Here is an 18,721-nt window from a genome sequence, read left to right on the forward strand (position 1 = left end):
GTGAGTTTCTAAAGCTGAGGCTGCTTCCCAAAGCCAGCAGTCCCCCCAGCTCATTATTTGTTGATTTGGGCAAAGTTGGACTAGAGGTGTTTATACTTCACTCAAGCATAACCTCTGCCCCAGGAGGTCAGGTTTTTCCTAGGCTTTTCTAAGGTTGCCATAGGAGAACAACTGCTTTACCCTGACTTTTGTTTATTTCTATTGCTCTACATTCTCCTCAGAGGCAAAGTTTTTGTCTTTTTCTGTGAAAAAAATTTGGGGAATCAAGCATGTTATGATCTATTTCTCCATCTTTCCAGAATGCTCTCCAAGATGTGTTCAATTGAAAAGAAATGGTCCTAAATTTAAAATTCTGATAGGAAAAAGTCAATCAATTGATAAATTGTGAAAAAATAACATCTATCCTAGTTCTAGACAAACCATAAGAATCAGTGCTGCTTAAACACAAGAATTCAACTTGACAGAGTTTCTGAAATGAAGTATTACTTTGATCTTTTTAACAAGTTAAGAGTCATCTATAAAATGGTTTAAAATGCCATTAACCAAGGCCTGGTAATTCACATTTATGAGTAGTTTTTAATAGCAGATTAATTAGGAGACAAAGCCGGAAATCAACTTTAGCCACAATATTTCTGATACCCTCATTACTCAGGAGAATAAGTTACATACTTTCTAAAGACGACGGTTTGGATTTGTGCTCTGGATGGTGCTCACAAGGATGAAACATCAACTGCTGTAAGACTGCTGGACATATTAGTGAAAAGTTAGAACTGGTGATCTTCATATCACTGGAAAGCCCATGTTTGGAAAAGATCTCTTCAGCAGACAAACACTGCAAAAAACAAACAAAAAAAAAAAAAAAAAACGAAATAAAGAAATCACATCAATACAAAACTACAGGAAAAAGACAAGGGAAAAAAAATTCATCCCAATGCATTCTAAAAGCTCTCTCTCTAAAATTCCTCTAAGTCTACACTGCTCTAAAGCTAATGACTTACCTAGGATTCTCTAAAAACAAGAAAATGACAAAAATCCACAAATGCACAGTGAATTAAGTCTGTGACATTTGGAAAAATGAAAAAAATTGCATTCAAAAAAATAGGGATGGGAGGAGAAATCAGGATAATTCTAAAGCAAGAGTTCAGGATAATTCTAAAGCAAGAGTTAATGTTTTTGTATCAATGCCTTTTTGGCAGTCTGGTGAAGCTTCTGGACCCCTTCTGAGAATACTGTTTTTAAAGCGAATAAAGTAAAATATATAAAATTACAAAGGATACCTATTGAAATAGTTGTCTAAATATTTAAAAAGCAATCCAACCCACACAAGGTTTTAAAATCCCTGCTTTAAGAGATACCAGTGGCCCAGTGAAATTCAAGCAATAGACCTAAAAGAAATCCCATATACTTAGGCTCTTTTCAGCCACATAGCTCAGTGGCTAAGTTACTGGACCTAAAGTCTGAAAGATATGGGTTCAAATTTGAATCATTAAACTTCTGCATGCTTTTCTGTATGTATGTTTTCTCCAAGCTTTGCAAGTGTTGTCATTATTTACTATTTTCTAAATTGAGAATTTGTTTTTGTAGCAAACTTCCTGTGAGTGCCCTACAGTTAAAAAAAAAAAAAAAAAAAAAAAAAAAGTCTCCTTTCAATTGCAAGACTATAAACTCCTTAAGGAAAGGAACAATGTAATTTCTCTTTTTTTCTTCTTTTAATTAACATCTCTCCTCTCTTTGGCATTTTGACTTCTTTGAAATCCTATTTGACTGATGTTCTCCATGTTCTCCACCTTCTTGATCTTTTTACAACCTTGAACACTGTCAATAACCTCCTCCTGGGATATTCTCCCCTCTGGAGGTTTTGAGGAAACTTTTCCTTTGGTCTTCATCCTACCTACCTGTCCTGTCCTCAGTCTCCTTTGCTAAAGTGATCTGAGATCCTGCTCCAAATTATGAATAATATACCCCAAAGTTCTTTTCCATTATCTCTACAAGTTCTCAGAAAGACTTTTGAACACCCTGGCCCACATCATCACCCTAATTGGTCTCCCAACTTCTAGTCTCTCCCCTCCAATTCTTCCTCCATTCTCCAAAAATAATTTGACCAGGTTCAATAGTATCATGCCTCTACAATCAAATGTAACATTTTTGATTCATTTAGCATTCTTCAAAATCTGATCCTGTATTTCTAGCCTCTCTGTATTACCTCCAGGTGACACTGGCTTTGCCATTTTTTTTCCACATTGCTTTCTACATCTATCATCTTTGTGTCTTTGTTTCAGCTATACCCATGCCAAGCATAACTCAAAAGCCATTTTGAAGTTTTTCCTGGTTCTTGTAGTTGCTAGTGGCATTCCCACCCCCTAGGGTACCTTCTATCTGTGATAGGATCAAAATCTACCAATCTTCCCCTCTTTTGCACCAGTGGTTCTCAAAGTATCATCTAGAGAATCCTGGGGTGCTCTGAAACCTTTTTAGAGGGCCTACAAATTCAAAAATAGTTTTTATTTCCAATATGGTTAAATGTCTATAAATATAATCCAGATAAACAAAAACGCTTTGGAGAGATCCTCAATAATTTTTAATAGGATAAAGATACTGAAAACAAAAGTTTGAGAACCACTGAGTTAGGCTAATTGTTTTCCAAGAGAAGGAAGGTGTGCCCAAGATTTGATTAACCTGGAGAGACTAAACTTTCTGACTAGGCTTACAGTTGCCTCAAGCCATGATAATGTGTGGTTTTTTTTAAATCTTCCCAAATGGTAGAGTTAGGGCACTGGTAAACTAAGTGCTAAATCCATAATCCCTGCAAAGATTTTTAAAACCTCCTTTATTTAATTGTTAAATGGCAATTATCAACCTAACCTACCCGGGGAGGGACCTAAATCAATGCAGTCTAGTTCAAGACTAAGAAAGCTCTCTTATGAAGGATGTACATGTATGTATAAGTGTGTATGTATGTGACAAGTTGGAGGTACTAGGGCAAGTTAAAGAAGCAAGTTGTACTAAATGACCTCCAAGGCCTTTTTCATCTCTCCATCTATAATCCTACAGTAGAGTGCCTTATGCAACAGCATTAAATGATGAAAATGTGTATAACTATTACTTCTTTGATTAACACTGTGTTGTAGCATTTGGATAAGTGATAGCTTAGTCAATAAATTCTCTTTTCTATCTTTACTAATTAAATAATCTAGTAAACTTTCTGATGTTACATATATATTATATATAATATTATATTACATATACATATTATATATATTATGGTCCAGAACTCTGAACTTGAAACAAAGGATTCTTACAAGGTGCTAACTAGGTGGAATTGATGAGAGTGGTTATCTAGTTTGGCAAGGCAAGTTCAGTGTGATTGATTTGATCTTACAACAAATAATGGTTTCCTAGTGATCTAATGATTGGTTTATACTCAGTGTGGAGCATATAAGCAGGGACTGAGAGCCACAGAGGACAAGCGCACAAGAAGCTCTCAGAGCCAAGGAGACAGAAATTCCATTTCACCTTCAGTCAGGTTCCTGGTGGTCTCCAGCACTTCCCCCACTGAGACCACGGCGGGTCTGAAAGGAGCTCCAGAAAGCTGCCCAGCCCCAGGAAGGATATAAGAATTTGGACTTTAATACCTGGCTGTTCTTGTGGTGATTACTGAACTGAAACGAAGGCTACCTCCAGAGAGTCTCCAGGAAAACAAAATAGGGAACACTACATATATATATCATTGTCCTGAGGAATAAGCATATTCCTTTGACATAAAGAATCAGGGATCATATTTTTAAAATACCCAAATACTGTTATTAAGGAGTACTCAAGCATTTCAGAGGAACAAAAAAAAAAATTTTCACTTGGCTAAACTTTGTTATGAAATTGTCGGCTGATACCTTAGAAAGCTGGAACTCCCTATTAAATTGTAAATCTCAAGCTCCAGGATCAGCAATGAGGTGAAGAGATAGTTCCTGCTCATACATATTTTATATATACTTATTTCTATGTTGTTTCCTGAATGGAGTGTAAGCCCCCTGAGGACAAAGACTAATTTTTGCCTTTGTTATCACCAGCATTTAGCAGAAATACTGCTTAATTAATGTCGGTTATTAAAGAATCCCAAGACCCTCTGAATCAAATAACTAATAGTAAAATTTTTGTAAAATTGTACATTGTAAATGTAAAATGCTTACATAAGCACTATAAATCTTAGCAATGATGATGACATCAAACATCGATGTGGACGGCTGTGTGGGATAAACTGAGTGAAGACTCTCTCATAAGGGTGTGGCTTTGACCTATGTCCTAATTATGACTTGAGACTCTGCAATAACAAACTAAGTTATAGCTAAAAAGCTGCAGGTATTCAACTCCCCTCCATTTCCACTACCACATTAGCATTTAAGTACTTCTTTTAAAATCAATTTATTCTTTTGTTTCTGGGATTGATTTCCAAGTTTAGAGTAAAAAAGCCTGGACTCCCCCAGGGGAAAAAGGTGAAAGGGAGGGAACTTCTATTCTGTTTAATCTTGTGTTTTACAGTTTGTGCTTTGCACTCTAAATGACACCTTGTGGGTTAGGAGTTGCCGTCAGAAGATCATAATAAACCTTTTTGCTTTTCTTACTCTAAATCTCTATAAAATTGTTTTTGTGGTCACTACTGCCCCCACAGTTTGGGAGCTCATTCTGGGATATTTTCCTAAACATGATGGGTCTCTCTGTACCAAATCCTTGGGCAAGTAGGTGCCCTCCAGAGAGTTCTGCTTGGGCTTGGACTCAGTTGAGGAATTCCCACTCTTGAGCAATCAGATGTACTTCCAAAGAGACACACTCAAAGAAAGTAAAAACAGAAGTAGATTAGCAAAAATTGAGGATTAATTCAGCCCAGAAGATTAAACCAGCTGAGAAAAGCTTGAAATTAGTCAAGTAAATTATGTACAACTCAGGTAAGGACAAGAACTGGTGAGGGAGGGAGATGCTCTAAGACTCAGGGGTCCTCAAACTACGGCCCGAGAGCCAGATGTGGCAGCTGATTATCCCCCTCACCCAGGGCTATGAAGTTTATTTAAAGGCCCACAAAACAAAAGTTTTTGTTTTTATTATAGTCTGGCCCTCCAACAGTCTCAGGGATAGTGAACTGGCCTCCTATTCAAAAAGTTTGAGGACCCCTGATAAGTGGTTGGATTTTAAGAGGACTTGCCCTTTGCCAAAAACTGATGAGCCACCTGGGTAACTGGGATTGGGATTAGGAGAATTTAGGCAGTTCAAATCCATAAAAGGCTTTTATTTGCCTTTGATTTTTCTTTGGTAAAATCAGTTGAGTCCTCTGAGCAAGATACTGTGAACCTTGGAAAAGAAAGGTGGCCAGCTCTAAACTTCTCTAGTTTCCCAGAAAGATAGATCTTTAGGACTAATTGGGGTGAAGTACCAAAATGTATAGCGATTAAATACCATTGTTTACGTGGACAGATGCCCTGCTCATTCCAAGTAATTACCCTTCTCGAGGGCTGTGTGTAAATACAAAGGAGCAGGCCAGCTCCTAAAGTTTTAGCTCCAGAACGCTCCTCCTTGCTTCCACTCCAAGGTGGGGACGAGAATAGGGGTAGATTGATTTTGAAAAGCACTATGATAGGGGTGTGTGTGTTTGTGTGTGTGTGTGTGTGTGTGTGTGTGTATATGAAACTGGGTTTGTCTTCTGTGTTTCAGTCAGTCGAATTACAAAGGAAAAGATCAGCTAGCTATCTGGGATTTAAAAGCACTTGTTTTGGATTTATGAAAATAATTTTTAGCTAAAAAGAGCAAAGACTAATTCTGAGATGGGGGAAGTTTTTAACTGTCACATCAAAAAGAAAAGAACTGACCTTTGTGGATCTAGAACTGCCAATTTGGGTTTGCAGAAATAGTTAAAAGTTACAACATTTTGACACATTCTGGGATTTTTGAAACTTAATTAAATTAAATTTCTTAATTTAAATTGCTTGGCACTTTCTCTCAATCTGCTAACTTGAGCTAATATATATTTTTAAGTAGGCCTAATTTACATGACTAAAAGCCTTCAAGAACTTGAGGCTTACTGCAAGAAAAGAAAAGAAAGAAAGAAAGAAAAAGAAAAAGAAAAAAACTGCCCTCCCTGGGATTTTAAAATTTTAAATTGGAATTCTGATTCTGAAATAGTATGAAATAATTACTATTAACTACTACATGCTAAAATTGTGAACTTGTTTATTTTGATAAAAGATTTTTGGAAATGTGTGTACTAATATTGAAGTATTGCTACTAGAAATTTAAATCTGTCTTTGATTTGATTTTATGTTAAAAAATTTTTGATTCTCTGGTATAAAGAGGTCACTTGTTTGTATCTCCAAATTAAATGAAATATATTTAAGCTACAATGTTGCTTTCAAAATTGTATATTGGGTAATTTGTAAAAATTGAATGAGCTGTGCTTAACATTTTGTCAGTCCACCTGGATATGTGGTATAAATTTTGTGAAATGTGGTCCAAAGTTATTTAGCTATTACCTATATTCTGAATCTTAAGATTTGTCTTACTTTCTCCCTTTAACAAAAAAAAAAAAAAAAAAAAAAAAAAAAAAAAAGGCAAGAAAATTTGGTGTAGAAGGATATGTATAATTGCAAAATAAATTGTATCTGAAAAGTGTGTTATTGAGGAGATGTCCCTAAGAAGGGAGGGAATTTCACTTCAAAATGCTCAGGTTAGGTTTTAATGAAATAACACCAGTGGGGAAACAAATATAATGGGGATGGTGGAAGCTTTCTCCTGGGCTCTGCTGCTTTAAGGGAGGTTAGTGGAATAACACTGGAACAAATTGTAACTAAGTATGGATTGGTAGAAATTGGTATGGATTCTGATAAGGGAACATTTTACTTATAAGAAATAATGGGGAGGGAATGCAAATAGAGTGGCAATCCCATACCCCTGGGCATCAGTCTTTATCAGGGAAATTGGAAAGAATGCATAAAAATTCTTAAACTGATTACTAAATTGATGTTAGAGACTAGTTTCCAGCTTCCTAATTAGAGCAATACTATCTTCCCACTTTCTCAGGGTCACTACCATGCTACTTATAACCATTCATCTAGCCCATTATAATATGCCTCTAGTTGCTCCTGCTTCTAATCCACCATTCACAATGATACCAGAATTTTCCTAATGCATAGGTCTGAGATGCTAAATAATCTAATCGTGTTCATTAGTAGAAAAGCACTCACCATCACAATCAGCTTGCCTTCCCACATTTCAAAATTTGAAACAATTTAAGAGTTGTAAATCTCTCAAACCACACTCTCTTAACAATGTTTACATTTATTCCACTTTCCTTATTCATTTGTTTTGCTTGAGGCATGAGGTGAAGGAAAAGGTGATTGTTGCTTTTGTTCTTTTGAGACTAGATAAACCCTATCTTATCCATAGGTCAGTAACCAGGGATTTATCCCCATTTTAGGCAATTTGAAGTCCTAAACTCCCCATCCAAGGATTCACCATATAGGTGCCAGATTTGAGGGTGGGTGCCCCATCAGCTTTTGTTCAGCTACAATCCAGAACTCTGAACTCAAGTGATCCACTATCATATTACAGAACTGGAGGCTTAGTATAGCTTTCATTACCCACATTTTTTTTATTTGAATTCTATCTTAGTAGAGCCTATGATTGGGACTTTATGGGGGACACAGAAACCAGTTCAGTGATGATGCTACTAAGTCACTTTGCAAACTTTAAATGTCTATAAAAACATTGGTTATTATCATTATTGTTGTTGCTTCTACTGTTACTATAAAACAAAGTTGCCTTTCACAAGCTTTTCCCTGATTCCTCTCTCAGCCAATCCAATCCACAAAAAGGTGGTTAATTTCTTCTTTAAGAGGAAAAAGGAAAACTTTTAAGACTTAAGTTCTAAATTCAGTTGGCTCCTGAAATATATAATTGGGGATTTTTTTGGGAAGATGCTAACTACTCCCAGGTATATGAATATGGGCCTACAATTATCTGTAATTTGAATAGTAAAATTATCTGAAGATAACTTAACCACTTTCTCATATTGCTCAGGGTGTATAGCACATTCAGTTAACCCCGTTGGGTAGTAAATGATCCCAGTGTTAAATGTTTACTGAGGCATTTGTGCAATCACTTGAGCAGAGCCTATTCTGAATGGCATCAAAATGGCATCAAACTTATGAACTCTTAAAACCTTAACTCTTCTCATTTAGCATACTTTACAATTCCCCAGGGAGCAGCACTCATTTCTACCTGCCATCTGTATCCCTTTTTTTCAAAGAGAAAATAGTTCTTGCTAAAAATCAAATCACATTGATACTAATATTCACATAACAAACTTTAAAGATCAGCCTATCCAAAGCCTCCATTTTATTGATAAAGAAACCGAGACACCAAAATGTGACATGATCTGACCTGACCAATTACAAAAGTAATATGTACATATCAAGACTGGGCTCTTGATCCCAAGTCCAGTGATCTTTCCAAAATCCCACATTGCCTCTTCTATCAAGCATGTCATTTAGGTTTCTTAATGAAATAGGAAACAATTTAGTTAAAGTTCCTTCTAACCTTTACTTTCCCCAACTACACACACTCCTGTGACTGTATATCCAAGGGGGATATAATCAGAAATGAAACTAGAGAAAGCACAATAGCAACTTCCTCTCAGATATACTCTCCAAACATTCTGAGAGAAGAAAAAGAATACATGTTAGTGTCTGTGGATCAATTATTCCAGCTGCAGCTCTTTTCTAGTAAGAGCCCATGAATCTAAGGGAGTGCTTTATCCCTTTCTATCCTCTCCTGACATCTGACATTTTCTGTTTTTATCTCCTGTCCATACATAAAAATTAGATATTGAACTATCAAGATGAAAGTATAGAAGGATGTATGACACAACAATGGATAGAGTACTAGTCCTGGACTCAAAACGATATGTATTCAAATCCCACCTCAACTCTTACTAGCTTCATAGCCCCAAGCAAGTCATATAACTTCTGTCTAACTTAGTTTCCTCATCTGTAAAATGAAGATAATAAGAGCATGTAACTCTCATGGTTGTTTTAAGGTTCAAATGAAATATTTATTAAGTGCTTTCTAAACCTCAAAGCACTATGTAAATACTATGTATGATTATTTTATCAATTCTCCCATGTCTATCTAAGACAAAATATTTTGAAATTACTTTCTCAGGCTAAATGTAAGAAAGGGGCTAAAAGACTGCTTGTTTAAATACTCATCCAAGGTAGAAACCTCAAGTTTAAATGGAAGAAAATGGTATCTGTCATTCCTGAAGACTAATAGTAGATACTAGACCTGTGATTTCACTAGTATAGGGAAAACTCCTTTAACCAATCCAAGTCAACATCAGCTCTTCAATTTATTATCTTAAAAGAATGTCTTGGAACACCATGATGTGAAATGGTTTGCTAAAAGGAATTACCAGCAGAGATGAGTGATAGGACTTGAACTGGGTTTTTTTGCCTTCAAGGGCAGTTTTCTATCAGCTAGATCATAGTCTTCCTGAGGAATACTGAAGAGAAAATACAAATTAACCAATTTGTATCCTTTTTGGTTAACTGGATAGAAGGAAAAGCAAAAGTTACAGATTCTTACTTGTTCTCTAGAACATTAAAGTTCATTTTAGAAATATACCACACAAAATAGTAAGGATTTCTAAATTCAGAGATGAAACAAATGCTAAAATAAAAATTTGTGAGGAAAAAAGTAGCAAATCATAACTTCAAAGGACTGATAATGAAACATCTTTGCCAGCTATTGTCAGCCATGGCCAATGTATTAATCTTGTGTTGGCAGCATCTCCCTGCCTAGGACTAGGCCCTTGTCATTAACATATCTTTTGGACAAGGATAATGATAAAAGAGAAATAGGTGGATGAAGAAGAGTGTCAGACCCTTCCCCATCTTATCCCTCTTGGTCATATCCTTCTCCCTCCAACCAGGAGGACTAGCCATGGCATAAGTAACATCTAGCAAAAAGATGAAGCAAACCAGAAAGGGATGGACATGCAGATTTTGGAATTATAGAAATGGTTATTGGACCTTTGGAGCTGACCAAAATTGCTTAAAAGAAAGGATAGAAGCAGGATGATTTCAGAAAGGCCTGGAGAGACTTGTATGAACTGATGCTGAGTAAAATGAGCAGGACCAGGAGATCCTTATATACTTCAACAATATGATCAATTCTGATGGATCTGGCCATCTTCAGCAATGAGATGAACCAAATCAGTTCCAATAGAGTAGTAAGGAACTGAACCAGTTACACCCAGCAAAAGAACTCTGGGAGATTACTAGGAACCACTACATAGAATTCCCAGTCCCTCTATTTTTGATTTCCTTTACAAATTAATTGTACCCTATTTCAAAGTCTAATTCTTTTTGTACAGCAAAATAACTGTATGGACATGTATACATATGTTGTATTTAACTTATATTTTAACATATTTAACATGTATTGGTCAATCTGCCATCTGGGGGAGGGGGTGGGGGGAAAGAGGGGGAAAGTTGGAACAAAAGGTTTTGCAACTGTCAATGCTGAAAAATTACCTATGCATGTATCTTGTAAATAAAAAAAGGGTGCATATATCTTGTAAATAAAAAACTATAATAAAAATTCCTAGTGTGCAATAAATAAATGGAAAAAATCAAAGAAAGGGTAGAGAATAGAGGGTTCAGGACAGAGACTAGAGGGGGACTCCATAATAAGAGAGTCTCACCTGGAAGGAAAGGATAAGGAGAAATGAGGAGAAAGGTATTAGAAGTAGCTTATCTTGAAGTTAACCTTGAATATTCCTGATATTCTGTCTCCATAGGTGAAGTCTAAAACAACAGTCTCCCTCTCCAGATTGGGCAAAGGAAGATGCCGGACATGTGTGTATATGTAAGTGGATAGGAGGTGAATGTCCTTTCTCACCAGCAGGACTTTGCCCAGGAATCCTCTAGTTCTACTAGCCTTTAGCCTGATCTAGATCTCCCTTTTTGAGCCCTAAATAGGACGACACATACAAATTTTGGAGTCAGAATCCTAGAGGTACTAATTGGACATGTGTGAGTTAATAAAAATCACTGAGAAAGAGAAAAAAGGAGTGATCAGTAGAGTCTCAGTTATGGAGTTAGACACAAAAAAAAATCCAAGAAAGGTAACTAAAAAAGGCAGATAAAAAGGACAAGGTGGAGATACGAGTTATAAAAAGAATAGAGACTAACCCAGAAGTAGTAAGTGACAAGGCCAAAAAGCTTCAAAGTTCAATAATGAAAAGATCTGGTTTAGCCAACTCCAACACTGTTGTCACCTTTAAATGGTGGGATCAGAAATCAGACAGCAAGAAATGGGGAAGTGAGTCAAAGGACAGAAAGTAAAAGCAATAGGTATATATGTGAGATAGATAATGGATAACTTGAAGAAATAACAGATTCCAAAGTTTCAAGTCTTTTATTGTTGTTGTTTTTTTAAGATGGGGTAGACTTAAGTAATTTTAAGGGAATAGGAAAGAGTCAGGAGATAAGGAGAAATTGATGATCAAAGATGGGGGATCAGGAAAGAAGACTGAGAAAGTAAGCTCCAGAGAGAAATGGGATCAAATGTTTGACTTTGGGCAAAAAAAAAAAAAAAAAAAAAAAAGAACCATTTCTTTTTAAGAATATAGATATGGGGGATTTAAAATTTAAAAAAAAAGGGAAAACCCTACATTTACTCTATATTCTCAATAAAGTAAAGGGCAAAGGACAAGGACTGCTATAGAAGGCTTTAGGAAAAAAAGAGGGACAGATGGGCGATTCAGTGGAAAGAGCATTGTGTTAGAATCAAGAAGATTCATCTTAAGTTCAAATTAGGCCTCATAAGTTTGTTAGTTCTGTGACCCTGGGCAATTTGTTTGATTATCTATCTCAGTTTCTCATGAGCTAAACCACTCCAGAAATAAGGAAGGAAAGAAGGGCATGAGGGAAGGGCGGTGAAGAAGCAGAGGGAGAGGAAAAGAGGAAGGGAAAGGGAGAGAGGGAAAGAGGAAGGGAAAGAAGGAAGGAAAGGGATAGAGAATTTGAAACAGCCATTTCTGAAAATGCATTAGAATTGATCAGATAAAAAGAATTATCATATTATTATGAATTATCATAAAATCATAGATTTAGATGTAGAAGAAATTTTAGAAGCCAACAAGTCCAACTCTCATTTTCTAGATAAGAAAACTGAGGCTAAGAAAGATTTAGGTGAATTTCTAAGGGCCACACAGTAAATGTCTGGGGCAGAATTTGAACTTCAGTCTTCCCAATTTTTAAATCCAAGGCCCTTTCCACTGAGCTATCTATTAGGGAATATGAATATGAATGCTACACTTCATCAGTATAAAATGATGATGGTGGCGATGATGATGATAAAGATAATAACTAGCACAATTTAAGGTTTGCAAAATTCATTTGACCCTCACATATTATGCTATAATTATTTTTGTCTTGATGAGAAAACTGAGGCAGGTTAACTAAATTCAAGTCTTCCTAATTTCAGGTTCAACACCATGCAGTTTCAATGAATTCTAGCAGCTTTTAACAACTGGTTAAGAGGCAATTTTGAAAATTCAAATGGTCAGGATCATCCCAGGGCTCAAGTTTAACAAAGAAGAGACAACCAGAGAAAGAGGCAAAGTAGGTTGCCCAGAAGTTCATGGGTAATAGATTTTAAATAATTTTGACTGGAGATAAGATTAAGTATATGGTGTCTCAGATGTAGCTGAGATTGATGATCTGGAAAAGCACAGATTTTTGAGGCCAGTCATCAGTCTCAAAGGTTGGGGTATAAATGGAGGCCACATACTGAATTCCTAAGTTGACTGTAACAGCTGACTTGGATATGGTGAGAAAAGTGAGCCTCAAAGGAGAAGTGGTTCCTAGGCAATGGTGATCATCCAGTGTATAGAAGACACGAAAAGAAAAAAAAAAATAGCTCTACCTATTTACAAGGGACGAAAGTAGTAAGAAAACATGTGTACAGTCCTGCAAGAGGTCACAAGTTAATTCTATAGGAAAATTGAATTGGGCAGAGGGAGGGGCAGGAAGGGGGGGGGTTGTTTCAAAATTATAAAATTATCAAATAACAAATTATATTTCTTAAAGCAAGTAACTTGACAATAGTTTTAAAAACTTAAAAAACAGGAATCACAAAAAATTATAAAATGAAACATACCAAAAAAATTTCTATTGAAAACCTAACAGTGCTTCCTACTTCACATGTTAGATTACATAACAAAAATAACTTAAAAGCAAATCTCCCTTAGGATCCTTTGTTCATAGTGCTTCACTCAGTAACACATTTAAGTTTTCACTGTATTTGGAGCTTATCTAAAGGAGTGTTGCTGGACACAACAATTGCTAACATTGTAATGGGCTAGTTTGAAGGCTGGAGAACATGGTGCTGAATACTGTATTCCTACCTCATGAAAGTATTCCCTTTCTCCTGGTTAATTTTGAGTTCCACTAGGGAACTTGTCTTTTCCATTGTTAAACCCCCCCCCTTTTTTTAAGGGGACAATTTAATTATTAATTCATTGGAGAGTAAATCAATTGACTGGATAAGACTCTTGTCTCAAAGTATCCAGCCCTGAGTGTTGTTGCATCAAGAATAACAAGATCAATGACATAATTGGAGGGGGTAACTGGATGGGGATACCCTAATAGGGGGAGGTACCTAGAATAGCATAATGGAGGGAGATACTGGGGAGGTTACTGATAATCTAATGATAGACATTTATCTTGTCAAACATTAAAAGGAGTATTTATTAGCCTAAAGATACAAGACTTTTATCTCAAACATTTAAGAGGGAATGATTATAGCCTGGGGTCAGAGCAACTGAGGTAGACCTTTATCTCGTTGCACATTAAGAAGGAATTATTATAGCCTGCGGTTTTGGGGCACAGCAACAGAGATAGGATGACCTCAAGGGGACTGGCATAATATTCCCCACTTTCTCTCCTGGATTATTAAAATCATTGAATCACTTTCCTCTTGCTACTCAGGGGGTCTTTGCACCATAATTTCAACCACCTTCACTTGGGAACAGATGAGGTGAACAAGATTAGAAAAGATGCAAGGACCTACAGCAAGGGCGAGGAGGAGGAGAAGCAAGAGTCCCATAAGGGATGTAATAAGAGTGGTTAGCCATGGGGAGGAATTAAACAGACTGGTGCCAGTTCTTTCCTTGACTCTACTCCAGTCTAGATTCTAGATTCAGGATTCTTACGAACCAGGACCAGACTTTCTCTGATTATCCCGGAGTTATTAGCATAAAAACAGTATTCCTTATTTGGGGGGCAGCATATAGACTTGCCCGTTGCAGAAATAGTAGGTCAAGTCCTCTTCAGTTTTGGAATGCCATCTCAGCCAGGGAGTCCACTTGGCTTTCTAGTTTTGAGATGAATGATTCGATCTGAGTCAGGTCCGTGGTCATTTGTGCACTTGGTCATTTGTGCACTTAACTCAGCATACCCAGAATGGCCCATCAGGAGGGCTATGGTGCTAAGGATGGTAGTGCCTGCCAGCCCAAGCCCTTCTATGAGGGGAAGGAATGGCAGAGCACTTTTCTGTCTGGTAAACTTTAAGGGGAAAAATTGGAATCTATAAAGTGGTTCCATCATCCCCTCCTAGAAAAACAAGACAGGCTGGGAAACACACACCGCTATCAGGACCCAGAATGAATCTGGCCTTCTGAGGAGAGTACTAGAGTAGGCACACCTTCATATTACTATGAAGTCCATCCCTACAGGCAAACCACAAACCTTCAGGGACCTGGTACCAAACGGCAATATCAGTTGATGCTGAGATATTAATCAAGGAACAGGGGTTACAAGACTGGGAGCAGAGTGTCAAAGACTTGTGGAAGCAGTAACCAGACAGGTTAAACACCCTTTTCTTACTAACTCTTAATATTTTTTCTACTGCTCTCCCAAATTTCATATTTACTACTCCTCATGTTTACTTTATCACTTCATTTGTCAGTAACCTATTGTTGTAAATCAAGGTACATTTTGGCAAAGAGAACACTATTAGTGTCTTGCAACTTTCAAATTGCTATTTTGTGATCCTATCACAGGGGGTCCCAAGGAAAGTGGGCACCTTGAAAATAGAAGACTTAAACCAAAACAGGTGTCAACAACCAACTCCAAGTGATTTAGGATTTAGCCTTAAGCTAAAGTTAATTCCAAGATAAAAACCAAAACAGACTAAAGTTACAAAACTGGTAACTTTGCAGTTATAATGTTCTGATTTAGCTTTCTGGGGGTCTTGGGACCAGCCTTGGTCTCCACAGAATGACCACAAGAATGGTCAGGAATAAAATCCAAAGTTTTTATTATCTCCTTCTGGGGCCAGGGTAGCTTTCTGAAGACCCTCGGGAATGGTTCTTGGTTTCAGTGAAGGAATGCAAGAGGCAGGATGGTGTCTATCTTGAAGTCTATCTTCAAAATAGAATTTGAATCAAAAAAGTAACTCAAGGGACAAATCCAATTCCTACCAGACTTTGCTACTATACTGTATGTAACAAATGATTATCTAGATTATGCTTAAAGACTTCAAAGGAGAACCTCAACATCCAGAGTCCATTTAACTTGTAAATAGCTTTAATTATTAGAAAGTAAAGAGGGGAAGCATTCCTCAAACATCAGACCCTGAATTTACCTCTTAATACTTTCAACTCATTCCTGAGTTCTGCGCTCTAGGGTCAAAGAGAACAAAAGTTTACAACTGTTTCACAAGACTGCACTTGCAACACCATACTTGAAGACAATCCAATCTTCAAGTGTTAGGCCCCTCACCAATGTAGATATGCCTCTTCTGGACTGAGTCCAATTTATTCTTATTACTTAGAAAGGGATAAAGAAATTGCCGTGTAGCAGTAATACCCCAGTAGAGAACAGATAATATAGAAAGCCTAGTGACTGAGATGGATGGTTATCTTATCTCATTCTGTAGTCCTCCCCACACACACTACAAAAGTGTAATGTTCGGGCTAGCTTTCTGGAGGTCCTGTGGAAGGGTTTTGGTCTCAGCAAGATAGACACCACGAGAATGGTCAAGAATAGAGTCTAGAGTCTTTATTCTGGCAGAATTTTTATCTTAGTGCAGGGGCTGGAGAGCCACAACTAAGCTAATCAAAGATAGAATATCTGTGGCTGACTTTGTCCTCAGTTTAAATACCCTATTACAGTTATATCAACTATCTAACTAATACATCACCATGCTAAGTACTAAGTATATGTAAACTAGATAACCATTGTCTCATCAATTCCAGAGTTAACACCTTTTAAGTATACTTCTCCAAAGTTCTAACCTCTACACAAAAGGACAGTGTTATAGATTATAGATTCCTTAAGCAGTTTAAGGAATTCTATGAACCTTTTTGCAGTATGTTTTTAAAATGCATAAAATAAAGTACCTAGGATGTGAAAGAAATCAATTATACTGAAATATAGCTGTTAAGTTTTTTATTATTTTTGTGGGTATTTAAAAGTCTGATTTTTTTTGTGGGTTAAAAAAAAGCAAGTTCACTGTATCCAGGTTAATAAATCCTGAGTATATATGATAAAAATAAAAATAAATGTTTGTAGGTATTAGGTATCTAATAAATGTTTTTAATTATCTGCAGATATTAGAAATACTGCAAAAGAGAAAGCAAAAGTTTTTTTTAAAAGCAGAAAAACTTTTGAAAAAGTCAAGACTAGTGACCCTAAAGTTCGAACATTCAGGTGTCAACCTGAAATGCGTCTTTAGTTAATAAAATTTCATGTAGCTTATTACCTTCAAGGGGTGGAAGAGGGAGGAAGAAAATTTGGAACTCAATTTTTTTGTAATGAATGTTATATTTTTTTACATGTAATCCTGTACCCAGAAATATCAGGTTGGAGACAGATGAATTATAGGATTTGGGTATGTTTGTAACATTTTTTTTTCATTTCCAGGATTTCCTTCTGGGTTTTGTTGATCTTCCCATTTCATTCATTCAGAAAAGTATATTTTACTAATTGTGAAATTTCCCTTGCAGTATTAGAAAACCAACTCTTCACAACACAAAAATACTTTACAGAAACTAAAAACAAAATATATTTGAAGAAAAATTATGCATTTGGAAGATGTGTTTTCATGGAGTAGAATCTCAACTTTAAGCTGGTTTAAACCTGCATGGCCCAACTGGACCAAGAAAAATGAACTTGGGCCACCGCCCAGGCAAGGAAAGGCTGGAAAAGCAGCAAACAAACTGCTTTCTCTAGGAGCTTCAACCTAAGGGAATACTATTTTCAAAGTCCACCTTCCCACTTTTATAAAGGGTGTTACATTTCCTCCTCCATTAACTATAGAGAAACAAAACACAAATGCACCAATTGGGTTTTTTTCTCAAATTTTAACAGGTTCTATTATGGAGCCTTATGGGAACAGCATCTTGTTAAACACGATCTACTTGCTGTAACTGTATTTAAAATATATGAGGATATATATTTCCCAAATTGGATAATTTTCCCACCAGAGAGTAGTTTGCTGTCTGGTATAAGCTAGCTCATTATTTACGTTACAATCCACATTTAGAAACCCTGAACATTTGTAGAGATCAGCAAGCATCAAAATAACCAAGCCCTGCCAGTGGGAAAGAGTTCTGAACCCCACTTTTAACTTTTAACTTTTTTCCCAACTGCTCAAAATAAAGTTTCCCAAGTCTTTTCTAATGAGGTCTTGACTCATTCTTAGTTTATTTTACTTGGATCCTGAGGCAGCTGATGTTTAAAGTCTATTAACACACTAAAATTGTCAATGTTTCTCAAAAATTCGAGTGGCTTCTCCATGCTAAGATTGGGACTGAACTTCCAAAGGAAGAAGCCTCCTCCAACAACACAAGTTTGCACTTTTTCCACAACCAAGATTCTAGCAGAGTTGCTTATGGAAATGAGAAGTTTGCCCAAATCATATTTGAACCCTAATCTTCCTAGATCCCAGGCCAGCTTTCTATTCCAAGCTGTGTCTCTGCTTATTGCTCTCTACAAAAATCAATAGTCTCAAATTAGTGTACAGTTGCCATGTAAACACTTCTTAAATAGATGGTTTGCTTATTTGACTTGTAGGAGTTTTTGGGGGGTCAGGTCTGGAAATGTGAAAGATGAATTCAAATCTGGCCTCAAACATTTCCTAGCTATGATCATGAGCAAGTTACTTAATCCTGTTTGCCTTAAGTTTCCTCATCTCTAAAATAAACTGGAGAGGGAAGTGACCTAGAATCTTTACTAAGAAAACCCTAATTTGGCTCACTAAGAGTAATCATGACTTGGGGTTGAAGGGAATGAAGGAAGTCAAAAAGCAGAGATGAAGGAGGAGTCAGCCAGTGAAATTGTCCTAAATGGGGAGATGGAGCGTCTTGTGTGAAAAACAGCAAGTGCCTCATCGGAGTGTCCAGCATCAATGAAATTGCTGTCTGCAACAGGTTTTCGCCCACCGTTCATCATGGCAGGCATAAAAATTTCCACCTACTCCCCTCCGGCCCTTGAGAAATCCGCTTAAAGCAAACTGGTATTGTTTTTAAATCGAAATCGAAATCAATTTTTTTTTTAAGTTAGGCAGTGAAATTGCTGATTTTAAATGCCAGCGTCTGGCTGTTCCTTCCACTGGACCGAATTTCTACTCCAGTATTTATACCTGGCAGGACAGCAAAAGATGAAATGGG

At 36.7% G+C, this 18,721-nt stretch overlaps 1 protein-coding gene across 1 annotated transcript in view; it reads right to left on the reverse strand.

Annotated features, from left to right (window-relative positions):
- SLC39A8 (solute carrier family 39 member 8) overlaps nt 1–18,721 on the reverse strand; it is a 59,655-nt gene that overhangs the window by 40,567 nt on the left and 367 nt on the right. The window contains exon 2 of the mRNA XM_051965592.1: nt 670–832. Within this exon, the coding sequence (XP_051821552.1) occupies nt 670–832 (163 nt within the window). The remainder of the gene's footprint in view (nt 1–669; nt 833–18,721) is intronic.

This window comes from Antechinus flavipes, chromosome 6, assembly GCF_016432865.1.
Source record: "Antechinus flavipes isolate AdamAnt ecotype Samford, QLD, Australia chromosome 6, AdamAnt_v2, whole genome shotgun sequence".
In the NCBI taxonomy this organism is placed as follows: Eukaryota; Metazoa; Chordata; class Mammalia; order Dasyuromorphia; family Dasyuridae; genus Antechinus; species Antechinus flavipes.